Source organism: Ambystoma mexicanum, chromosome 10 (assembly GCF_040938575.1).
Source record: "Ambystoma mexicanum isolate Mex_15411 chromosome 10, UKY_AmexF1_1, whole genome shotgun sequence".
NCBI classification, from domain to species: Eukaryota; Metazoa; Chordata; class Amphibia; order Caudata; family Ambystomatidae; genus Ambystoma; species Ambystoma mexicanum.
In genome coordinates, this window is record NC_090932.1 from 831,288,131 (window position 1) to 831,315,234 (window position 27,104).

The 27,104-nt window shown below is 48.9% G+C and overlaps 1 protein-coding gene across 1 annotated transcript; it reads left to right on the forward strand.

Moving 5' to 3' along the window:
* The first annotated feature begins 19,287 nt into the window (after positions 1-19,287).
* Positions 19,288-26,453, forward strand: LOC138492936 (uncharacterized). Its single transcript, XM_069620227.1, has 2 exons — positions 19,288-19,293; positions 25,932-26,453. Exons 1-2 carry the CDS (start codon positions 19,288-19,290, stop codon positions 26,451-26,453), a joined length of 528 nt encoding a protein of 175 aa, XP_069476328.1.
* The last annotated feature ends 651 nt before the right edge of the window (positions 26,454-27,104 follow it).

Here is a 27,104-nt window from a genome sequence, read left to right on the forward strand (position 1 = left end):
AAATCTAAGAAAGCACCTCCAGCATGATTGTGCTTTTGCTCAGTGCAATTTAGAAAAGTCGGCTGAAGGAATGAAAACCTGCTATGATCTAAAGACCACAAAGAAAGAGTATGAAGTAGGTGACAAAGTTTATCTGTCCAATTTTCAAAGGAATCAGGCCAAGGAGTGGACATGTCTTCCATCTTGGTGTGGTGCCTTTAAAATTGTTTATAAACTATCACATTTTGCTTAGAAGATCTGCATCCCAAAAGGAGAACAGACAGAAAAAAAATGGGTCAACATTAATCAGTTGAAAAGCTGTCAATCCTGACACGCTTTACAACTGATTGATGAACCAAATGAAAGTCGAGCAGAACCATCTGAAGAATGATATATATATATATATATATAATAGGGAATACAGGGATACAGGGAATAATGTATGTGGTGTTATTGTAAAAATCAAGAAAATAAATAAAATGGGTTTTGTGAAATGGTGAAATTGTCATGTTATAATTGTATGATGTCGTTGTTCTAAATGCTATGTACATCTTCTGGGGAAATTTGAGTTTAAAAAGTACTGAAACTCTTTTTCTATCATTTATTATAGAACTAACTTACTTAACTTCCAGCCGGGAGGTGAGAGAGGAGTCCGATGAGAACACCAGGGACTGAGGAAAGAAGGAAGAAAGGGGGGTCCCATGTCATACACCCAACTCAGAGATGGAACGGGACACTGGAGTGCCTGCTGCCTAATGAACGAAATTAAGCCTTATGAAACCCCACTCTGTCCTGCTCTTCCCCAACAAATATTCATGGAAGAACAGGAGGGACGGGGCATGTGGGGTGCATTCAAAGGCCCCAAACAGAAGTCCCTTTCACATGAATAGCAGGATTTTACAACAGAACCAGAATTGAAGAGCCATGTGGAAAAGGGTCCTACCTTTCATTACAAAAGGAAAAGCAGCATTTTAATTCACAAAAGAAGGAGGAATCAAAGATCCCTTTCATTTGCAAAACATGATTTTTAAACATTAACACAAAAACGGCTTGCATTGGTGTGTGCATGCAAAAGCAGTTAATATGTGAAAATGTATCACCGCTCACAGAAAAATGGCAGGGAAAGACATGATGTGCGGGTTGACAAAAAGCAGTGTATATGATGTTTCACATACAAAACACCAGTGACATTTGAAAAGCCTCTTTGTTTTAACCGAAATATGTCAGCCTAAGGCAAACTCTTTTTGTTGGTTGTGGGCAAACTTCAAAAGGAAATCTCCCACTACCAGTCTGGATGTTAGGTGGCCCATTTAATTACAAAGGCAATAAAGCGTCCTTCTAAAAGTGTCAAAATTCAGTGTTCTCCAGACCCGCTGGCTCTGAAGGCATTGGGGGTCATTACGAGTTTGGAGGTAAATAACTGTCCTTACCGGCATGGAGCAAATACTGTGTCTGTGTAGCAAAAAGCCAGCTATTAGAGGGCCATTATGACTTTGCAGACACAAGCTTTGCGCCATGCCGCTAAAGACCCAAAAATCACCCTTAGCAGCATTGAGGGAAGCATAGATAGCACCTCTGCCATCCATGCCTCCGCCATTAGCGTTGACCGCTATCAGCGGTGACTGCTAATGGCGGAACCGGAAGTAGCGTCACTGCACAGGAACAGGAAAGAGCATGGCGGCCATCTTGAAAAACACAATCCATTGCCATCCTCTGCACCCAGGATCCACATCACCACCACACCTGTCCCAAAATAAACCAGCAGTACATTAGAATCCCCAAGGCACTGAAAAAAGGAGCTGCGCGCCTGCGCAAGGAGCACTTCTCTGAAGAAGAGCTCAACATGCTTACGGACACCTTGGCAGAAAATGGGGATGTTGTGTTTTCAAATGACATGCCCTGCATGACCCACCGATAAGGCAAGCAACCCGTATGTCACTACTCCAACGGCAAATACCTGCCATTCCATAGAACTGCAGCTACCCCAATGCAAGCCTGATGCACGTAGACCCATCACTAATGCACTCCCTCTCTTGGTCCCCCACAGGCACACAATCTGACAGCGATGATCAGGACCCCACGGAGCAGCCTGCGACACCAGTCAAGAAGAGAGAGCAAATAGGCCCTCAACATCAATGGGAAGAGTGAAACCAGGACTACCTCACAAGCCCAACACAACCCAGGAACCTACAGCACCAATGTGCAATAGACCCACCACCACAGCACCCACACAAGCCACCACCACACAGGAGCCAGTGCCTGAAGGCTCTGTATCCACTGTCAGCAGTACTATTGGGGAGGCAGCTGCCACGGCAGCCGTGTCAGATGATGAAGCACATAGTCCGAAACCCGGAACACCTACCGCTACAGGCCCCCTGAGTCACCCCACCTCTCACCACCCAGCATACACAATGTCAGCAGCCATGAGCTGTCTGCTGTGGAGTCATAGCCAGGGAGCTTCAGCCCCATGGGGAGCAGGCATGAAGCACCAACCATGTTGCATGCAGCTTCCACATCCACCAGTGTCCGTGACAGGCAAGAGGGGATCACGATAATCCAACAGCGCTAGGAAGAGCTGACAGGGCTGGTGACCCAGCACATCATTGAAAGTGGCCAGGCAAAGGAGGATTTCAGGGAATGTGCAGCGTCCCTCAAAGCTGCCATTGAGTCAACTACTACAAACATATGCAATGAATTGGCGGCTGTGAGGCAGGTCCTCACCCGCATGGTGGAAGCCTTGGAGGTCCTGCGTCCCGCACAGGTGGTTGAACAACCAGGCACCTCCTCAAATGCCAGCTCCACACAGACCAGCCCCCTGCGTAGGTCTGTGCGGAACTTGCGCAGGTCGGACAGGGGTCCACCCGATGCTGGCAGTGGACAAGGGGTGTAGGTGCAGCCTGCCATTCCAAACTCTTGAAGACTGATGGTGCATGCAAATGCACACCATGTGTGGGGAAGTTGAGGGGGGAGGTGGGAGAGGGTGTGTGGGGAAGTTGAGGGGGGAGTCCATGTCCCCGACACTACCAGTGCCCTGAGTCCCACCTCCATGGCACATTCCGCATTCATGTGTGTTAGAAACATTGGTTAATCAAAGTCTGGCGCACGGCATGTCCCTGCTGTGCATCGCTACCTCCCTAATGTGCAGCCCCATCTCCTCCATCCTCATCCCCCTCGTCAGGTGGTTGCAGTTCAATGTCAGGGGGCAGAGGCACATTCCGTCTGATGCACATATTGTGTAGCATGACACATGCCATGATGATCTTGCCAACCTTCTCATGCCCGTACAGGAGTGCCCCACCAGACCTGCTGAGGCAGCGAAACCGTGCCTTCAAAATCCCAAATGTCTGCTCGATCACCACACGGGTACGTGTATGTGCATGATTGTAGTCCTCTTCGTGCCTGCTCTGTGGGTTCTGGGCAGGGGTAAGGAGCCACCTCTTCAAGGGATAGCCAGCATCACCTGAATGTGTGCAACAATGGTTATGTGTAAGTGATTACACCAAATGTAACCTGTATCAATGACAAAATAGCATGTATTAATTTCCTGTTTGCATCCACATATTCATGCACGAATAGAGCTACTCAAAGTAACTGCAATGTGTGAATTCATATGATCGACAGGTGTGCGTGGCATCGTCTAGTGGGCGCAGGGGTTTCCTATTCCTTATGAGTGCTCATGCACTGTGGTTGCTCACGCCGGTTGTTCCCATGATCGAAGTGATGTGTAGTTGATTGTATACTTTTTTCCTGTCACCATTGAAGCCAGACCCTTGATGATCTGACTTTCCACACCTGATGTCACCATGCTGGTATGCTGGACCTCTGTGGTGTTGTAGGAGTGAGAATCTGTATTTTGTGCTCATGTGACTCCTGTGTACTCACTAATGGACACATGTCCATTGTGGTGATGTTATTCGGTCATTTGCATTGGCCATACTAACTGCATGTTTCTGCATTTTGGTGCAGGGGCTACGGTCTGATTATGTGCAGTGTACATGTTGGTGGCTATGGAATGGTTGCAGCACTGCCTCATTTTCATAGTAGTGCAGCTTAAGTCTTGCATGTAGGTGTCAGGTGTCAGGTCCAGTCTGGCCTGCTTTGGGGTATGAGCATGGTCCATCCTCTCAGCTAATCTCAACCAGGTGAAGTATGCACCCCCCCAACTCAGACAGGTGAAGTATGCATCTCCCCCCATCTCAGCCAGGTGAAGTATGCATCCCCCCCTCAACTCAGCCAGGTGAAGTATGCATCTCTCCCCCCAATCATCTCCCCACATCACACTGCCATGAGCTTGACATGCAACTCACTGAGTAGCCAGGATCATTGCCCTGCGTGTCGCTCCATGTAGCATGGTATCGTGGAGTTCCGCATGACCATTGACTCATGGGTTGATCCGGGAAATCGGGCACAACAATGTGTGATGATCTTGGTTGAGTCACATACCATTTGCACGTTGATAGAGTGGTATAACTTACGGTTGAGGTACACTACCTCCATGGCATGTGGGACCACCAATTCAACATGGGTGCAGTCGATGGCACCAATGCAACCTGGGAAGCCTGCCAGTGAATGAAAGCCAACTTTGCGGTTGGAGATCTCCTGGGCAGTCCGTGGTAGGAATATGTGCTCACCTGTGTGCTTCAGGAGGGCATCAAGCACTTGGTTCAGCGTCCGTGAGAATAATGGTTGTGATATACCATGCATCTGCTCTACTGTGTGCTGGTAGGTGTCTGTGGCCAGGAAGTGGAGCACAGACACCACCTTCAGTAGAGGGGGGATAGCGGTACAGATGTCTATGAGGCTGACAATGTCGTTATGTATCATGTCCACAATGGTGGTGATGGTGTCCAGGTCCAGACGGTACAGGGTGTTGAGCTGCTCAGGGATGAGGCTGAATGGACTGGCACTGATTCGAGGGATTGGGGGTTGCCTGTGTGGTACAACTGCCTGCACTGGTGGTGCATGCTGGGCCTGCCTCACCCTCCTTCTCCTCCTATGTCTCCTCTGTGCTGCCTGTTGTTGTTGTTGTTGCTGGAGTTCCACTGCAATCATGTCCTCCAGCCCCAGTATTGCTACTAGTATTGGGATCATTTTGGTGTGTGACTGGGTGTGGGTAGGGGTGGGGTGTGCTCCTTTTGTGCTGGCCCAGTCTACATTGCCTCCACCTGTGATAATTGTGTGCACCTGTGGCAGTTGGAAACACTGCACATGGCCATTTACGGGTGGTTCGCGATGCCGGTATTTCTTCAATGCCGGTAAGGTACTTTTTGGCCTTCAGTAGGCTGTTATTTGCATGTCCGCCTGACTTGTGTTCAGCTCCTGTTTACGCCATGCCGCTATTGCCGGCATGTAGCGTCGCGTGCCCGTACCAATGCCGCTATTAGAGGCACCGTAAATAACGGTGCCGCTGATCGCGGGTTGGAAGGTCGTAATGGACGGGAGCGGTAAGGATTACTGGCATCGTTTTTTTCCCTTACCTTCAACCTCATAATGACCTCCATTGAGTGCAGGAGAAGGACCATTGGCTGGAGCATGACTAATATGTGTGAAAATGGGGGCAACAACTTCAAAGACCAAGCTTCCAACACAAAGAGACAGAGACCGTAAGGCAGATTGTTTTCATTAACATACTATGTTTAAGTAATTTCCAGGCAATTTTAGAGATATACAATTCATCCACCTGTGACTCAGAGAACTGTAATGGCTATCTAAGATGGTTTCTGGCTGATCTGAACATGTTCCAAATGTGAAAGTTGGTGAGTGGATGGAGAATAAAATTAGGGGTATGGGTAATAATTTACATATTCATAACTGTTATGCTATTTTACAAATGGCAGAAATGTGCCACATGGCCTGGCTACATGGCATGGACCTGGTGGTTGGCTTATCTAATTCCCCAGGATTAACTGAATCAGAAAATATGTATATTATGGCAGTTGCTAGTAAAACAAATTGAAAGGAACACAAGGGTGGCTGCACCAGGTGGAGGGGACACACAAAGAGACACAGAGGGACAGACAGACAGAGAGACATGGAAGGCTACTGTAACTTACCATCTGACAGCTGGAAGGAAACACCAGAGGAGACTGCTGAGAGTGCATCTTGGTAGAGCTGTCTATTTCTAGGAAGGCCTCAAAGCTGACTGAGTCGTATGGTGGAGAGCAGGAGGCCATCTTTGAGAGTGGAGTGACCAGACCCCTGCCCTATCTTTCCAGAGTGTCCAGAGATGCGGCTGCCTTTACAGAACTTTAAACAGTGGCTTTCTATGTACGTAAAACTGATCATTGGGACACCAACAGGTGGGGGAATCTTGTTGGATTAAATCCTTTCCCTTTATAGTGGGCGGGGGGCAAAACTGTGTAGATCCTTAGACTATTTAACTAACAATATTAATTTAATTAATTCCCCATTTAGCAGAAAACTATGGGGTGAATTTTGTCAATATTTGAAATTAACAAAGCTCACTTCCCAGTGTGTGCTGAAAATTACAGCCTATAATTTAATCGGGTAGTTATTTTTGTCCCGTTGACCCTGACTTCTTTAAGGAAGAGGGTTGTCTTTGATCTTGAATCAGTCCAACCCTTTTATCCAGCTTCCCCAATGCAGGCCTTTCAGTGGAGGGACGTCTGCAATCCAAAGCTCCCCAAATCATTCCAATTTTTCGGTCTGACTTCCCCAACACAGACCAACGTGGGGGGAGGGGGTCTGAAAAACAAACCGCTAAATCACCATCTGTTTATTTTAAAGTGTGTGCAAAATCATAATTGCCATATGTATTTGTAGCAATCTTGAAATCCTACTGCTAGCCTTTTAAGCGTGCAGGAAAATAAAAATTGCACACTACAGATAATTGCTTTCGTTATTGATCAGTGTAGTTATGTCTTGAAGTGGAATTCGCAGAGTGAAGAATTGTGATTCGGTTCTCTTCAACTCACTTTTGTGATGTATTTATGCTCAGAGAAGTTGATTGTGTTGTGCCAAAGATAAAGCAGTGTTTGACATTTTTGTGCTAATTTCCATTACTTTTAATTTAAATAAATACCAATATATTTCCTGCACACCAACCTGGTTCTTGGCTCATTGTTAGCCCAGGAGAGAGGGATCCAAGGGGCATAATATGCGTCACAATTAGGGCTGAAGAAAAGAATCTGTTAATCAGTTTGTTGCGTCACACCTTAATTGTCGGAGGAAGGAAATCCCTGTGTTGAGGGCGGCGTCTCGATAAACCGTTACACCTAGCAGCAGTCATCATTGGATCTGCATAATACTTTATTCTTACAAACAGCAGAAAGCAGTCTGCATCCTGCACAGGTTTTCATTATACCTCCCAGAAGCATTCTTCAGTCGGCAACAGTTCTGGCAATTACATACAAATTTACGTCCATAGAAAGCAGTTGTTAACATTTATTTCTTCCGACAAAGTGAGAAACAGAGTTTTAATTGAAAGGAAATATAAGTGCAAATCCTGCTTGTCATTTTAATAATATATTTTTGCCATTTTAATATTTGTTCATAAAATTAGCCGCATTAATAGAAGCATTCAATTAAATGTCAATGGTATTTAAAGATCACAGTCTATTTTTAAGACACCCTGCGGTATCTATTTTTGGTCCATGAAAAATGCATCAAAAGTGGGAGGCCCCCTCACTGCATTACCCAGCAGGGAACCCTCATTTAGCATTTCTTCACTGTCTTGTTGACTCTGCATGCAGATTTAATGGATAGGCAACTGATTCTGGCTGTGCAAATAGATAGAGAAATGCACGAACAATGTACTGTTTCCATACACTAGAAGCAACCTGAGCAGTTTAATAGTTTTCAGAAGATACGTATGCCATATTTACTTTTTTTCTTTTTCAGGTAAATATGAATTCTTATATTCAGAACATGATGTGGGCTCCCGCGTACTCCCTGTTTGTTTATTAGCATAGCCTCCTGCACTGCACCCACCCGAATATAAAATATAAGGACGTTCAGGCTTCTAATATCAGCTGTCAATCAGCGCAGCCATGGTGGGTGAAGGAATAGGTAAACTCGGCTCAAAGAAAATATTTTTTTTTCATCACACATACAACCCAGCATTACACATTTGGCGTCCTTTCTTCTTCATAGAACTCTTAGACCATTTCAATGGGACAGCATACTGACGTAAGGGAAAGGAATGGAGTAACCATGTAAATAAAACAAACATTTGCAAAGGCCACTGCTTTGGTATTTGCCGTTGTTTATTTGCATTTTACATGTCTGGGCATTAATAAGTGGGCTGTATCTACACAGTGACTACTTTAACAGTTTTAAAAATGGTTTCACTTTATTGTATGAAGAAACATAACATTGTTAACTGACATCATGAAAAAGACTAAACAGGGTTGGTCACAATCTTTTTACATTGTCAATTATTATTGCCTTTGTTATTATTGTTAAAAAAAAAATACCTTGACTAAAGAGGCTAAGTAAAAAAAGGAGCATTTTTGCTTTGTTTTTCCTCCTCATCATGAAGATTACAACCAACAGGGTGCAAAGGGATGTCAGCCAACAACTATAAAATCTCCTTAGGGTTTTGTAATTGTCCATTCACAACTTGAGGAAACACAGCTGTGCTTCATCCTCCAGTCTCTAACCTTGTGTCTAGGGGGCTGGTTGGACTGAACCTGAATCAGTCAGAAGTCACTCTGTACATACAGGCCACTTTGTGGCTGTGATGGCCCGGTGCTTTCTTTTATTTCGCTGTAGGACAGTTCACCCCAAACGCCAAATGTTCTTCCTTTAGGTGAGCCTGTAGTACTCTGTTGCACCCAGACTCGATCCCACAATGCAATGAGCGAGTTTCTTTGTCGAGGACTCAGGTCGGGTTCAAATATGTCGTGGTCGGTGCATCCTTGAACTACACCCATGCTGGTAGAAAGAATACAGCACAGCGCACCCTCTTTTGTTTTCTTTTCCACTTCGCTACATTTCATGTTTTACCATCAAGCGTTCCTCTAGGGCAATCCGATTATTACAGCAGCAAGAACCCGTTGTGCCTTTAGTTTGCAACACATGGGATCCTTTCTTCTCAAAGCTAGCCAAGGTATTAGAAAGAATGAGGTGGCACTCCAAGATGTGAGAAAGAATGGAAGAAAGCACTGCATGGTTTTAGGTTGGTGCTACCAGCATCAGGGGCCCGCTTGCTTTCATTGCCCCTTTTACATTTCATGAACATTTCACCCCTATAATGTTCTGAGTCTTACCAGCCACTTCAAGACATGGTCCCTGTGCTGGGAGATGAAGATTTAAAAATAAAACCCAGTTGACAGCCCGCTGACAGAGTGATGGTCTTGCAGACCCCGTTTTCACACAGCCTTGTAACCAGTAGCAACTTTATGATTCTGGCTTCCTTAACTGCTCATCTATATGAAGGTTCATCTTCACGCTGGGTACCTGCCTCTGACAGACTGGACTAATATGCACCAAACAACCCTGCCTTGATGAGCCATCTATTGCTGCCCTTTTGCCATGATGAATTCTCGGCACCATGCCCGCAGCACTGCTTTGTAACAAAACATATGACGTCACCCTCCTCTCTCTAGCATAGAACACCAACCGTAGATGCTTTGCCAGGAAGAACCAGTGTAACATCTGCATCCTGCGCGCACACACACACTTCCGTGAGCCCCCTCCCAGTCACACACACACAGAGAGAGAGTGTCGAGTACAGGCTCCCCTGTCGCTCTGAGGCGGCCGGGAACGCCCCGTTTATTTATAGGCACGCAGCAGAGTGCAACGTCACTCTACCGCGTGCTGAACTCTTAAAGGGGCAGCACCACACTCCTCCTTTTTCATGAGGACAACAAACAGAATAACACTGTTCTTAACTAACACACATATAATCACTGCAAAACACAACCCTCAAGAAAGACCCCTTTAATGACAACCACCCGGCCCCCAATTTTCTTGGAGCCACCTGGCCTGCTCCTCCAAGCTCACGATTCTAACACATAGTCCTCGAGGTGGACAGGTTTCCCTCGCCCTGTCCTCAGCGGTTACATCCTGCCCATCTCCCAGATCGGGGATCTCTCGGCTGTGTTCTTCCGGGTTGCAGAGCAGGGGAAAGGGGCCACACCACTGCCCTCATCTGGAACCTCCATCATGTCCCGACACTGGGTCACCTCCACCGGAGGCTGCCCCAGTCTCTTAAAGAAGCTGACATTCCGGGTGACAGATGCCTTTCCATCCGAGGCCGTTACCATGGGCCCTTTGACTGCCACCACGTCCATCGGCTCCGGCTCGTAAGTCAGTGAAATCTGCCCTTGAGGGTGCCGGTTCCTTATGAGCACCTAATCCCCGGGAAGCAACTGCTGAGGCCGGAGTCCCCTCTGAAGGTTCTCTTGTTCCGTCCTTAACATCCGGTCTCGCTCCACCTATTGGTCATCGATCATAGCTGGCTCCTTCTCCCCCACCTCGGGCAGCAGCCCTCTCAGGCACCGTCTGAACAGGATTTCCGCTGGTGACACCCCGTAGATGTGTGTGTACTCTGTACACTCGCAGAAAATGATATAATGCCCTCTGCAAACACTGGCCTTGTCCTTGTGCGATGCTGAACACCTTATTCAGAGTCCTCATCATTCTCTCAACCTCACCATTTGCCCTGGGCCACAGTGGGGTGACCTTCCTGTGGTGGATCCCGTAGCCCTCTATCAGCCTGGCAAAACTCTCACCTTGGAACGGCGCTCCGTTGTCCAAACATAGTACCCTTGGGAGCCCATGAACGGCAAAGATCTTCTCCATAGCCACCAACACAATTTCAAAAGTGACAGAGTCAATGAACTCCACCTCAGGGTACCTGGACCACTCGTCCACCACAACCAGGAAGTAGGTGCCACGGGTTGTGGATACAAAGTCCGTATGGACCACCTCCCACGGTGTTGAGCCGCGAGGCATGGTTTCAATTGCAGGCTCTCTTTGGGCTGGGGACGCCTCCTAACACCACACGCATGACGCCACAAATATGTCCATGCTCCTCGCCAGCTCAGGAAACCAGACCTTCTGGCTCAACCATGCTTTTGTTTTGGCCGCCTCTTGATGTCCCTGGTGGGCCAGCTCGATGACCGGATGTGTTTTCAACTGAGGGACCACAATCCTGTCTCCCCTCAGCAGAAGACCAGCCTCAGAGAACGTCAGCTTGTCTCTCCCCTTCCACAACTGCTTGAGGGTCACTTTGGCCTGCTGTTGTCATGACCCGGCAAAATTGCCCCTTCTGTACCTCATGGTCATTGTCACGAACGGCTTGTACTCCCTGTTCCTCCCAACATGGCCGTACCAAGCTCCGTGCTACGCACTAGCCTTCACGTCGTGAATTGGTCATGCCCCTGTGGGTCCGCGCGTCTCAATGCTATCTTCGGTAGTGACCCGACCTGTCTTTACTCTCTACATTGGTTTCCTTTGATCCTCTTACTTCCTTCCTTGCCTTTTATTCTGTTCCTGGATTTCCCCCCTACTTACTCGTTCATCGCTATCCTGGATACCCTGGAACCATGAACTTCCCGGAACTCTGAACGCGTCCTGCAACCTGACGAGGCTCGGGCGAGCCTATTCAAGACCCGAACCATCCACAGGAAGAGTCCTGCAGCCGAACAAGGGAGATCCCGATCACAGGTGAGACGGGGGGAGATTTACGACACCTGTGACCTTAGGGCGAGAGTGTCCAACACAGCCTTCCATGATCCTTGCTGAAACGCTGACTTCAGGATGAGGAAGCACTCATCCTGGGCCACCACCAGTTCCAGGTCTTCCAGCTGCACAGCATTGGGAGTCGCTGTCTCCACCACCAATTGCACCTGGGCATCCGCCTCCTCTGCACAGGTGTCCTCTCGATCGTCGGCGTCCTCTCTGGGGTGGCCAGATAAGTAGTCAGCCACATTGTTGCTCCCAGGTCTGTAGACAAGCGAGTCCCCTTACTCCAGTAGTGTTAACATCCATCGCTAAATCCTCGCAGGGGGCTTTGAGGACGAGCCCGCCAAGATGGGCAGCAGGGGCTTATGGTCAATAACCACCATCACTGGCCACACCAGGATGAATAGCCTGAAGTGCCGACATCCCCACAGGACAGCCAGGTCCTCCCGCTCAATCTGGGAGTATCGTTGTTCGGTCTTTGAGAGGGCCTTGCTGGTGTACGCCACCGGCCGAACACCCGAGTTGGCGACAACTTAGGTCAGGACCGCCCCAGCCCAGGCCAAACGGGCTGGTGTCCACCACAATCTCAGACTGTAAAGCCAGGTCGAAGAAGGTCATGGTATCCTCAGCAGTGAGGGCACTTTTAATATCTTCAAATGCCGCCTGTTGCAGCAGCCCCCACTGCCATGTAGTGCCCTTCTTTGTGAGGGCTCGCAATGGCTCAGACCGAGAGGTCAAGTTCTTGATATAGCAGCAACAGTACGTGACCATGCCCAAAAAGCTCTGCACCTCTGACACATTCTCTGGTGGTCACGCTTCCATGATGTCTTGAACCTTTCGGGGATCAGGTGACACGCCCTCCTCCATGAACACGAACCCAAAGAATTCAATAGTTGTTTTGAGAAACTCGCACTTGTCGCGGTGCAGGGTCAAGCCAAGTGACTGGAGCCGCTCGAATGTCTTGGCCAGCTTATGTAGATGTTCCGTTTCCGACTGGGCGAAGACTAAAATGTCATCACTTATGTTGAGAACGCCATCCAGATCTGCAAGGGCGCCCCTTATGACATTTTGAAACACCTCTGCTGCTGAGGACACCCCAAAACTCAGTCTTTTATAACGGTACAAACCCTGATGTGTGTTAAATGTGGTGATATATCTTGAATCATGCGCTTAAGTCCAGTTTGGAGAATAAATGGGCATCCTGCAGCTACGTGATAATGTCATCGATGGTAGGCGTCAAATGCCACTCCCGCTTGATGGCCTTATTGGGGAGCCGCGTGTCAACACAAATTTGCACTGAGGCTGGCTGCTTTGGCTTCCTGGCAATGACGATGGGGGACACCCACGGGGTTGGGCCTTCAACCTTCTTGATATTGTCGAGGCTGACCAAATTGTCCAGCTCCTTATCGACCATTTCCCGCAAGTGGAAGGGCACACAGCAATGTTTTAAAGCAATGAGTTGCACTGACTCATCAATGTGCAGTCTCACGGGGTCCCCTGCCATGCGCCCAATCCCCTCAAACAAACGGTAATACTTGTCCAGTAACATTTGAATGTCCTCAACATGCACTGAGTATGCAAAACTGACAATCCCCAGGACCTCTTCTGCCACCCATCTCAGCAGGGTATTGTTGCTCACAGTTATGATGTAGAAACAAGCTCTTAACCAAGAGTCCCCATGTCCCACATCAGCCACAAAGGCTCCGTCCAGCGGAATGGGTTGCGACCCTCCAAAGGTGAATATACACGCCTTGGGGGCAGCCAACGACAGGGGGGATTTTATGGCATCATAATGTTCTCTTGCCATTACGTTTACTGAGGCCCCATTGTCAACCAGAAACAGGACAGATGATTCATTCATGATGACCAGACACATCAGTTGCCGCCTATTCTTCAAGCGCAGGACCCCCACGCTAGACACAAAGAAAATGTTCTCCTCCTCCTCTTCATCTTCTTCAAGTCGTGTGTCCTCTTCTCCCTGGTCCACCTGGGCGATATTGGGCAGCGTGACTGACGAAAATAGCCAGACCGGACTGGACCTCTCGGCACCACCACGGTCAGAGGAGCTCGACACATGCAGGAATAGTGATCGGCCAGACCACATCGGCCACATGCTTTCCCTGCAGCTGGGCACTCTGCAGGGTGGGGCAGGTCGTACCGTCATTTCAGGCAAGAGTCTCCCGACCTACCACCCAAGTCCCGGAAATTGCCCCTTGGCATTCTGGAACCTCTGCCACACATGCCATGGCCAATGGCACACACCTCTTTTGCTTTGCCAAACTACACCCCGGCCTCCATCCTGGATGCCCTCACTTCAGAGACTTCCTGGCATCGTCCCAGCTCAAGGATGCATGGTAAGGTGATGCCTGGCTCCCGCAGTACCTGTCGGCATAGCTTGCCAGATGCACACCCCTGGATTAGCTGGTCTCCGACCATCGTGTCAGGGTTATCCCAGGCGCATGTCACTGACAGCCGCTGCAGTCAGCCATAGAAGTTGTCCAGGGTTTCATTGTCCTTCTGACGGGTAGACCTCATCACAAAGCACTCATAGTCCACATTTGCCAGCGGCAGGAAGTAATTGTGAAGAGCAGCCTTCGCTGCATCATATGAGGTGTCCGCCGGTTAAAGAGATTCAAAAACTTTGTGCACCGGTGGCCCAGCAGAGTATAAGAGGGTTGCCAGCTTACTGTCATCATTTGTTTCCATAGTGGCTTGAAAGTACATGTCCAGCCAATCTATCCACCTTTTCCATCGGGGCCCCAGGCTGGAGGGGGCACCCGAGATGTCAAACTCAGGAATTGGTTGCAGCGCCCCTGGTGGTCTCATCGGGGCCATCACCTGGGGCACAGGGCCCAGAGGTCCAAGCAAAGGCACTCCTTGGTCAGCCTGATCATTCATGGCTCTGAGCGCACAGGTACCCCACCCAAATTTCAGATGGGGCCGCAACTCACACCACTCCTTGCAAAGTGGGCCTCTCACTCCTCGAAACAGGCCAAAACTGGGTCACTGGAGCCTCCACAGACGTTGAACACAGTGAAAAGATGAAATATAGGGTCTCAGTGGGAAGCTTCAGTGGACACCACCCACCATGGATAGGCAGATGTCCAAGCCAAAGTTTAGGCCAGCCAGTGGCCCCAAAAATTGAGTTGGGTGGGCTCAGGGAAAACAAACAATGGAAAGCAGGCCTCCCCTGGCTCCTCACTTCAAACCACACGAAAATTGATGAAAATGGATGAAATTCACACCAAAAAGCACATCATGTGCAAGTAGCAGCTGTCCACTGCTAAAGTGTCAAGAAATTGGGCTTGGATGGCTCACCAACACCCTAAAATCGAGCTGCGACCATCCTAGGCCCGTTTTGTAAAATGGCTGCCAGCTGCGTGGTCTGCACCCCCTTCCGCAGCAATTTGCACTGTGAAATGCTCATAAAAAAGTATTCAATCACCGCCGTTTTCACCGCCGTGCCCAGGTTACAGATCCCGACTCGTCACCACTGTTACATTTTCATCCTGAGCGCACACACACGCTTCCGTGAGCCCCCTCCCAGTCACACACTCACACAGAGAGATGTTTCCAGTTCGGGCTCCCTGGTCTTTCTGACGCGGCCAGGAACGCCCTGTTTATTTATAGGCACGCGGTGGAGTGCAGCGTCATTAAAAGGGCAGCACCACAACCAGTAAAAATAAAGATGTTTAAAATGCTACAGAAAAGGGATCCAACATCACTGTTTGAGTCAATCAGCGTGGAAGCCTGAAACAAATAGACTCCAGAAACTTTACTAACTGCACCAAGTCGCACGTCTAACTCTATGTTACCATTGCAAGAGGATAGAAGAACGTTTGTGAATAACAAAATTCCTGGCTCTTCTATTAATACTCCAGTTACAATGGACTCTAAAACTACTATTCTGACATAATGCTTACTAGTTTAGAGAACTGGATAAAAGAGAATTATCTTTTAACAGACTTGCAATAGGGGTTTAGAGAGCACTAGTAAAAAGTACCCGTTCTCTGAATGGGTTCTGTGGACAGAAATGAGAACACATTCATCAATTGTTGAAAATCAATGATCCTGTAGGTCGCTCCTCTGATTCGTTTATCGCTTGATTTGCTTTGCACTCTGAAGTAAACTGCACTGAAAATGGGCATATGGGCTGGCTGACATACCCCGGAGAAGATGATGGGGGTAGGCCAGAGTTGGTCTGATGCTGCATACTGCAGCCTCCTGTGCTCCCTGCCCACCTGCTGCCTAACCCTTGAATGGTGTAGTTTGTTGCCGTGCATTGCGGTGCAAATGTCCCAGAAACCATGCATTCTAGGGTTGAGCACAGGTCCTTCCTGTCTCATGTGTGAAGGTGCTGAAATCCGGGGAAAGGGGTATGGTGTCCAATTGTTATGTAGCCAATAATGTCCACAGGGTCCTAACAGCAACATTTGGTGCAGAATGATGAAACAGTGTGGAATTGTATAAGGAAAGACGCTTCGCCGAGCCACAAAGCCTCAAGCACATTTAGAGTTTTGCTGGAATCTGGGTAAACGGCTGAGGTGTCAAAATGTCATGGAGCCAGTAATGTCCAGAGGGTCCTAACAGGTAACTTTGCAAAATGTGGTTCACATTGGTGAAACGGTGTGGAATTGTATAAGGTACAATGCTTTGCCAAGCCACAATCCCACAAACACATTTTGACTTTGCTGAAATCCTGGGAACAGGGTGGGGTGTCCAAATGTTATGTAGCCAGTATTGTCCAGAGGGCCCTAACAGGTAACTATGCAAAATTTGGTGCAGATTGGTGAAATGGTGACGAATTGTATAAGGAACAATGCTTTGCAAGCCACAAACCCAGCACAAACCCACACATTTTCACTTTTATAAATATAAATAAAGATAGAGGCACTGTTGTTTTGTTCTCTGGTACAAGAATATTGTGTAAAAAGGAATATGTTTTTATATTTAGTTTTTATCGATTTTAAAACTGCATTCAATGGGGTTAACAGAGATAAGTTCTCTATCGTAATTCAGGGCATGAATATACAACAATTAATTCTCGGTGCCATAAGGTCTCCATACAAAGGTAATCAGGCTATGGTGAGATTTTTTGAGGGGGGAGTGTACCTGGATACCTTTAATATTATGTGTCTTATCAACATTATTCTTCTCCCTGTATATGAAATCCTCGCGGAGATGATTTAAAGTTTACATTACAGTGCACTTGGAAAAAAGGTTGGTATTACACGGCCTGTGGTAGCGGGCGTTATTTATGGTTAAGTTGCTAAACTCATAGGAAGACCACTTTTTCCTTTCCCAGTTCATTTCTATTTATTTTGGTCTTCTAACACATGCCACAGAACGAACGTCAGGTAAGGCCCGTTATGGAAAGGGCAGCACCTGCATGGATAATATAGGGGATGTGCAAAGAGAGGGAAATATTCGGTGGCCCTCACGTAAATAGGCACCAGTCATTGTCATGCTCCTGGACGGACCCTTCCCATGCATTTACAAGTACATTCCCTCTGTAGAGTAGCGTGTTGCAGTACATGCACAATGCAATGCCCTTTGCTGGGGAAGGGTCTGTAGTGCAGCATATGGTCTGCAATTACGTTTTGGAGCACTGTTGCCCTACAGGAGTGCGCCTGTTGTTGGCCAAAGCAGATGTGGAAAATGATGTACATGAAATTACCCTACTGCATTGCTGGAAGGGCAGTACCCTGCCCACTGGTCCCTTGTGTTTCTGGTTGAGTTGTCATCACATGCAGTACAAACACTTCATGCTACGTCATTAGCCGTAGGACTAGCATTCACGGAGATGCATACATTCTGAAATACAAGAATGCTTACAACAATGCAAAACACAGCTTCATTACATGGAGCAGGAAGATAATTATTCGGTGCGACCCATGTGGCTACAGTACTTTTCTAACCACCACTGACATTGTTTGCGCTCTGAAGATTCTGCTGTTTGCTTAATTGCCTTTACATGAACTAGTACTACAAGCTGCACCAGCTTTGCCATTTTGCTGACTCACAACAAACTGCCATACCTTCAGTTACATGTTTTCTTCAACTGTATGACACACAGATGACCCCTTCACACTTTCCGTCACAGTGCTCAGCGCAGAGACGGTGTGTCTGTTTCACGGCTCATGGAAAGGCAAGCAGCATATCAATCAAATTAATGTGACATTTAACACACCCACTTCACACTGGAGGTTGCTGTTCCTTGTCTACCAGTAGGCCTCTTACAGCCAGGCGTGCTGCAGCCATACATTGGTAGGTTTGCACAGCCACCCACGTAGTCAGCAGGAATAATTGAAATGCGGTCGCCTACCGTATTAATCCGTAGGGCTGGTGACAGGGGCGGTGTTACCAGCACACAGAGGATGCCTTATGCATGGGTATAGCTGTACAACGGATACATGTGCGCTCCCACATCTAATTAAAAGTACATTAGAAGATGCGGCCATGCGGCCACTAATGGAGTCTTACGGATACCTGCAGTGTGATTGCACATTCGCCGGCCAGTTGCAGTCTCCCTAGGAAACGTCCATATTGCTCACCTGCAGCCATCTCAGACAGTATTGTGCAGCACAGATTCACCATGCAATGTTAACACAAAAAGGGAAACCACTCAAACACTCACCAACACTCACCATGTACATCTTTAATTGCTAAAATATACCAACACTATTAGGAAAAGGAAGGAGTAGCACACATGCATACATACACCAGAGAATTTGGCATTTCCACTAGTTCATCATGAGGGCAGCCAAGGAATCAGTGACAAACCGTTGTTACTGGGACATTATGGTTTAGTTTCAGTACCAAAAACATATCGGGCCTCATTATGAGAATCGCGGCAAAAACACAGTCATTACCGGCATGCTGGTAGTAGCGTGTCCATGTACCCTCGACGCCCCAAATAGTGGCTGATTACGACAGCGCGAGCACGCGCGAACCCCCATGCCGGTAATGGCTACACCACCATGCTGCTAAAGACCCTCCAAACCCCAGATAGCGGCATCACGGAACCCGCTGATAATGCCTCTGCCCAGGAGCAACCCCTTAATAACGGACACGAAAATACCATCATGTAAATACCGGGTTCGTAATACCGGACCCGGAAGTAGCGTCATCGCGCCAGAACAGGAAATGTGGCGGAGGCCATCTTAAAAAAACACAATCCATCGCAATCCTCCAAACACAGCAGTGGTACTGAGTTGAGAGCAGGCCGAATCACCAGAAAATGTGCAAGGATACTAGGAAATCCACCCCCCGCCAGCACAAGAAGAGGTTCTCATATGAAGAGCTAAATATGTTAGCTGACACGCTGGTAGCCCATGCAGGTGAAGTCTTTGCAACAGACCTAAAGCACCCAGCCCAAATGCAGAAAAAATAAATCTGGGAGGAGGTGTTGAGGAAGTTCAATGCGGTTGGCACCACCACCCGCACAGTGAAGAATGTAAAAAAAAAGGTGGGACGATCTACGTCTCCATGTTTGCAACATCCTGTCTGCCAACCGCAGGGAGGGCCTGGCGACAGGCGGCGGGGACCACTCTCCCACAAAACTGACAAGGTGGGAGGAGACTTGTAGCACCACCATCAGCATGGAGTCAATAGAGGGATTTGGAGACGTGGAGTTGGGGGTGCCATCATCGGGAGATGGAGGTGAGTGTCCCCACAAACCACAGAGAACCAAAGCATGACGTAGCACAACTAATGTGAAAGTGAACCAAGGCAATGCATAGCCTATCATACACACATTAACAGATTAATGTCCAGATAGTGGCCCAAACACTGGCAGATTGATATGCATGCCTAATGCCAATCCCATTACCAATAGACACCCAACACACAGCAAAATATCACATGTCACACATCACGCAAAATGCAATACAACGGTAGGCCACATAGCACACATCAGTGTAAAAAGGAGAGTACACGACGTATGCCAATATGCCCCCCCCCCATTGCAAGCACCCTGTGCATCACACCTACAAGTAGGCAATCCATCACATGTGAACAACTGAACAACACCAATGTATGCATCATGCACGTACCACCATCACTGATGCCCTGCCTCTCTTGGTCCCCCACAGGCACAGATGCTGACAGTGAAGGCCAGGAGACTGCTGCACAGGCCACCACATCCTCCAAGGGTTCCAGGCCCAGCCAAGAAGGCACAAGACAGCCATACGGCCAGCACCAGCAATACAGGGCAGGCCACTGGAGAAGCAAAAAACAACCGAGACACCACCCAACAACACAGCCACACCGAAGTTGCCCACTGTTGACGAAGCTGAAGCGGATGGAACACAGTCTGCTGCCACCAGCTCAATCGGGGAGGTCGCTGCCTCAGCCCCCCTTAGCGATGTAGAGGGCCACGTTGAAGAACTATCTGACATGGACGGTAACCTCCATGGGGAATGGGCACATACCCCGGGCCCCCAGCCTACCCCCAGGCCACCCCCCAGCACACCCCACTGCACACCATACAGGGCACCCCAGTCAGCCCAACTCAACACCAGTCTGGAGTACTGGGGAGTCCACATCCTTGGTCCCCATCAGAGGACAGCCCTGCATTGGGCCGCCCTGCAACTGCCCCATTCACCTCCACAGCCACCCGTGACATGGAGGCTCGCAGGACAAGGATATAGGCCCACCAGGATCGGATGAAAGAGCTGGTCAGGAAGTACATAGCAAAGGGGGAATTGACCCGCTGGGAAATTTGTGATGCCAATGCTGCAAACATCCTAGCCATGAACAATAACAAAATGGTGATATGCGACAGCCTAGCAGGATTATCGAACAACTGCTGCAGCAATGACCTGCACCGACGGATGCACAGGTAGCCACCTCTACCCCATCCAGCACACCTGCCAGCTCGGCTCAAACAAGCCCTGTGCGCTTGACCAGGCACAGCGCACACCACACAGACATGCAGACTCCAGAACAAAAGAGAGACTGCCACTAGCAGGGCCACCCTGCATGTGCTGACTGCATCTTGAGGAAAACCATGATAAGCACATCATGTGTGGGATGTCAGTGGGGGACGGGGTATGGGGTGTTGGGGGTATGGGTTGTTGGGGGTGTTGGGGGAGGGGGTATGGGGTGTTGTGGGTGTTGGGGGTTTTGGGGGGAGGGGGATGATGTGTGTGTGGTGGAGGGTTCACCCACAATGATGTTTAATTGTCAATACACCCATTGTGTGAAAAATCAAATCATGACTGGACATTGTTCATTTCGTGTGTGTTTATTCAATTCATGACAGTGCACAGTGCCCAACTCCCCACACACCCTGTGTCCATATGCACACGATCCCAGTGCCCAGTGTAGTACTAACACAGAACCATCAGCATCCCAGTGTTTCAGAAGAAATTGTCAATCACTGATTGGTGCACAGCACGGCCATCTTGTGCATCGCAAACTGGCAGGGGTGCTGCTTCTCCTCCATCATCATCTTCATCCTCACCCGGTGCATGCAGGTCAATGTCAGGTGGCAGTGGTACATTTCTCCGGATGCACATGTTGTGCAGCATGGCACAGACCATGGTGATCGTTCCCACCTTCTCAGGCCCATAAAGGAGTGCTCCACCAGACCTGCTGAGGCAGCGGAACCGTGCCTTCAACAGGCCAAAGGTCTGCTCGATCACAACACGGGTAGGGGTATGAACCCGATTGTACCCCTCTTCTTGCCTGTTCTGCGGGTTCCGAAAAGGAGTAAGGAGCCACGGCTTCAAGAGATAGCCACCATCACCTGCATGGGAGCACAATGAGGTATGTGTGAGTCAATTTCTGACATGACACCTGTACAAATCACTGTCATGCCTGCAGCTATTTGGTGTTGACATGCACATTTCCCTGGATGTATGCACACAGGTTAATTTTTCGCAATGTGTGCTGTACTATGGTCTGTTGGTGTGGATTGCGTTGTCCAGATGATGTAGGTTGTTCACTTGCATGCTGTTGCAGATGTACTGTGGATGACGAACACTGTCTTTGCACCCATATTGGAGATGTATAGTACTCTGTATGTATTCCCACTAGCAGCATTGGCACATGTGTCATCATGATTTGTCATCCAAAGGTTGCCATTCCCATGGTGGCATGCAGCAGGACTGTGGTGGTAGGCCAGTGACGATCAGTGTATTCCCTATGTGGGATTTCTTTGTAGCCACTCATGGGTGCATGTCCTGTGTTGTGCTTTGCTGCAGTCATGTCCGTTATGCATACTCACTGCAAGTTACTGGATTGTGTTGCAGAGGGTATGCTCAGATGATGTGCAGTCAACGCGTTGAGGGATGTGGCCTGCTTGTACGTCTGGCATATTGGCATTGGTGTGCAACATTGGTCTTATGTATAGCATTGATGTGTCATGTTCAGGTTGGGATGTTTAGGGCCACAGTGTTTTGCTGTATGTGCATTGTCCACTCACCACCCACTCCCACCCAGGTGGAGTATGCATCCCCCCAATCTCACCCAGGTAGAGTATGCATCCCCCCCAATCTCACCCAGGTGGGGTATGCATCACCCCACCCAATCCCACCCAGGTGGAGTATGCATCCCCCCAATCTAACTAACCCAGGTGGAGTATGCATCCCCCGAATCTCATCCAGGTGGAGTATGCAACCCCCCCAATCCCACCCAGGTGGAGTATGTACCCCCCCCATCTCACCCAGGTGGAGTATGCATCCCCCCCAATCTCACACACTGCACTGCCATGGGCCTGTCAGGCGACTTACCGAGCAGCCAGGCCCATCATACAGCATGTTGCTCCATGTAGCGGGGTAGGGAGGAGTTCCGCAGCACCATAGCATCATGAGTGGATCCGGGAAATCGGACACAACAATGTGTGATCATCTTGCTGGAGTCACATACCATCTGCACATTAAAGGAGTGGTATAGCTTACGATTGCGGTACACCACCTCCATGGCATGAGGGACCACCAATTCAACATGGGAGGAGTTGAGGGCACAGAAGCAATTAGGCATGCCTGCCACTGCATGGAAGCCAACTTCAGTGTCATCGAGCTCCTGGGCAGCCTGCGGAAGGGATATGTGATTGCTTGCGTGCTTCAGGAGGGCATCCAGTACTTGGGACAGCATGCGTGAAAAGAAAAGTTGTGATATGCCATGCAGCTGGCCCACTGTGAGCACAGACACTACCTTCAGTAGAGGTGGGATGGCAGTGCAGATTTCAATCAGACTGACGATGTTGTTGGTCCAGCTGGTACAGGGTGTGAATGTACACAGGGGTTAGGTTATATGGACTGGCTCTGATGCGAGGGATTGGTGGCTGCCTACGTAGAACCACTGCCTGCACTGGTGGAAATTGCTTGGCCTGTCTCACCCTCCTTCTCCTCCTATGTCTCCTCTGTGCTGCCTGTTGTTGTTGTTGCTGGTGTAGCAATACAGACATGTCCTCCAGCCTCAAGATTGCAACAGCAAGTGGGATCATTTTGGTGTAGGTAGGGGTGTGATGTGTGGTGTGCTCCTTTTGTGCTGGGACAGGCTCCATTGCCTCCACCTGTGGTAATTGTGTGCACCTGTGGCAGTTGGGTACACAGCAGATTGCTATTTACGGGTCATCCGCGATGCCTGTAATACCGGCATTGTGCTGACCCTATTTACTGCCTTCGGGATGCAGGTAGGTGGATGCCCGTGTGACTTGTGATGTCCTCCTGTTAGCAGCATCCTATATTGCCGCCACAAAGGGCGCATGTACGTGTGCATGCCGGTAAGAAGGGGCACGGTACAGGCGGTGGCGGTAATGCCGGGTTATCGGCTCGTACTGGCCTGGACCGGTACTCGATGCCGGTATTAACATTCCGCCTTCCTTTTTGCTTACCGCAAATCTTGTAATAAGGCCCCTCATCTTTACAGAAAACACTATGCTACAGCAACATTCCGGTTACAGTGCCCTACTAAAAACCTATGGAATTCACTAACAAAAAACATTGTTAAAGGGACGTAATGGTTAAATTGCACTGCTACAAACCAATCCCCTTTACTGAAAAAACTATGCTAAAGGAAGGGTCTGGTTACAGTGGCCTACTAAAAACCCATCAGATTCAGTGAAAAAACATTGGTGAAGGGACTTTATGCTTTAGTTGCCCTAAACAACCTAGCACCTTCAGTGCAAAAACTTGTGTTACAGGAACATTACAGTTACTTTGCAATAACAAAAACCTATCCATACTATGATTACAAGTAAAACCGATACACCCAGAAATTCACCAGTTATGGTAAGCTAAGCAACCATAACTAGCACCACCACTGTGCACCCATGACATCAAAGATGACATCACACATGCCATTGATGACATCACTGATGTCCAGCAACCATGCCAGTGTACTTAGAAATTTGGATGTTACCCATACAATGTGAAATTTGTTGAAGATTATCGCTGCTATAGTTCCATGTTCTATAAGTCGAACTTAGAGTTAAAAAATGCGTGATGTGGGAGCCCAGCAATCAGAGGCTAGGATGTGAGCGGAAATGGCTCTCTTTCTTCAAAATAATGTTAAAATAATTGGATATGTTTCATTTATGGAATGCAACCAGTGAGCTTTCTATAGAGAAACCCTAGAATACCAAGGAGGCATTTGAGCAACGGTTTTTTGTTGCATTTCTTGAAAAACTCTGCTTTGGGACCTATGTCTATAAAGTATGAATGAGCCAAAGAGACCTGGGAATGCAAAACTTACTTGAACTTGATAATGTCCTCAAGGAAACAAGCTTCATATACAAAGTTTAGAATGGATCTCTTGCACATAGCTGATGTGACATAATGTAAAGATAATACCTCTGATTTCTGCACTTACTAAACATCAGTTGTGGAGTCATTGGGCCTCATTACAAGGTTGCTGGTAAAAAAAGAAAATTAACAGCATACCAGTGCTACCGTTTCCGTGTAGCACTGCTGCCGGAATCTACAGTAGATTCTGAGTTAGCGTGCAAATGCATTCCGGCATCCCGGAAACGGTAGCACCGGCATGCCGGTAACGGCCCCCAAACCCCTGATATCTGTATCCTCGATGCCGCAGACAGTGACTCCGGCACCAACGCTGTATTATCGGTACTGGTAATACCAGCACTGGAAACGACGTCATCGCGCCGGAATGGGACATGCACCGGCGGCCATATTTAAAATGCAATCCATTGCAACCCTCAGTCTACAGGAGTCCAACAGGAAAACAGAGTAGACATCAACAAAGTAGAGCATGTCAGCTAGGCCAGGCACCATCCGTCGCCGAAAACCATGTTTCAGCGAGCAGGAGCTCAACATGTTGGCCGACACACTCATGGAGCATGCAGATGTGGTTTTCTGCACTGACTTGCGCTGGCCAGCACAACTCAGGAAAAATCCCATATGGGAGGAAGTGGGCCGCAAAGTCTCGGCAGTGGGAACAACATCCCGGACCATCTGAGATTGTCATCAGAGGTGGGACGATCTACCTCTCCAAGTCCGCAACCTCCTCCCTGCCGAGCACAGCCAGGGGCTGGCCACAGGAGGTGGCGCGCCATTCCCCATCAAAATCACATTGTGGGAGGAGACCTACAGTACAGTACTCCACATGGAGAGCATCAAGGGAGTAGGAGATGCAGAGATGGGAGCAGCAACATCTGATAATGACAGTGAGTGACCATTACCATAATCCCAAAGTCACACCACACACCTGCATCCCCAATGCCAATGGTGAAGTCAAAATATCAAGTAAGTGGCATCAGATCTCTGCGACATTTGCACCCATCGAAAGCCTCCTCCCACACAAGTACAATGTCGCTGCCACAAAGACAATCAACAAACCCCACTGACACACTGCACATGACCCTGTATTGCCGACACAAGTATCATCTACATGCACGCACACACATCACTGTCCAACTGCTGCTGTCACCACTGTGCCACCACATGGCCAAAGCCACCACATGTCAAGATGTACAAATCACCAGCACATGTTTCACACCTGTCACACCCACCATGTCCATACACACAGAGTAAACTTCAATGCATCAATGTACAGAATGGGAACACATCAGTTTCACAATCAAACTCCACATGGCACACAACCCCTGTGGCATGGCCACAACACCCAAGCCATTAGACACTGGTACCCCAGCCAACAGGCACTATACACTACATGGCCGTTCCCACATTGCATCCCCCCACATTCTTGTGTTCACCATGCCCGACCCTCCAACACGTCCTTTACAATGCACATGACTCTGAATGTACTAGCATTGATGTATGTCAGATGGATGCACACCCATTACTAATGCCCTGCCTCACTTTCCCCCACAGGCACAGCAACTGACAGCGAGGGTGAACTTGCCAACAACACCCCTGTCATCTGCTGCATGTCGCCGCCGCTGTGAAGACCCCGCCTCTAGCCAGGAGCCAGCCACCTCCACAGCAAGACCTGAGCATGCCACAGCATCCCCGCCACCAGGAAACACAGGCTCCCCGCAGCCTCAGGACCCACAAACAACTTCCATCAAAGGCCACCTGCTGTCCACTACAACTGCCAGCAAGGTCTCCCGCCCCACCACTACACCTGTCAGCAAGGACCCCAGGCCCACCACTACACCTGACAGCAAGGCCCCCCAGCCCACCATTACACCTGCCAGCAAAGACCCCAGGCCCTCCACTACACCTGCAAGCAAAGATGCCCGGCTGTCCACTAAATCTGCCAGTAAGGCCCCCCAGCACTCTACAACATCTGCGGCCCAGCAGGCACATCAGCTGGAAGAGCCAGAGTCACCAGTGTACAGCCAGCAGGAGGAGGCACAATCCCCATTGCACAGCCAGCATGATGACCCATAGTCACCAGTATATAGCCAGCAGGAGGAGGCACAATCCCTGTTGCAAAGCCAGCAGGATGACCCAGTGTCACCAGAATACAGCCAGCAGGAGGAGGCACAATCCCTGTTGCACAGCCAGCAGGATGAGCCATAGTCACCAGTGTACAGACAGCACGAGGAGGCAGAATCCACGTCACCCGGCAGGTGAGCATATATGTAAGACAAACCGATGGCTCTGGAGCAAACAGCCCAGTGGAGGCCAGTGGGCGCGAGACACATAGCGATGATGGACTTGACAACCAAGCTGTGTTCACTCGACCAGGCCCTCGGAGCCCACATCCCTTGCCACTACCAGGACTTTGTCACATAAGAGACATTGAGGGCTGCCTCACTCATATGGAAGGGCAGCAGCAGGCAATGCACACCTTGGTGACCCAGTACATCACAGATGCACAACTCACAAGGCAGACAATGCAGGACTCCATGCGCACAGGAGTAGAATGCTTGGCAGAGCCACAGAGAGTATCTACCACCTAGCTAGGTGCGTGCGAGAGGGTAACAGTGTCATGTCAAATATGGCACAGTCAATGACAGGTTGGTGACTGCTATCGCTACACAACAGAACATCACCACAACACACAGCCAATCCTCCAGCACAATACCCAGCAGCTCA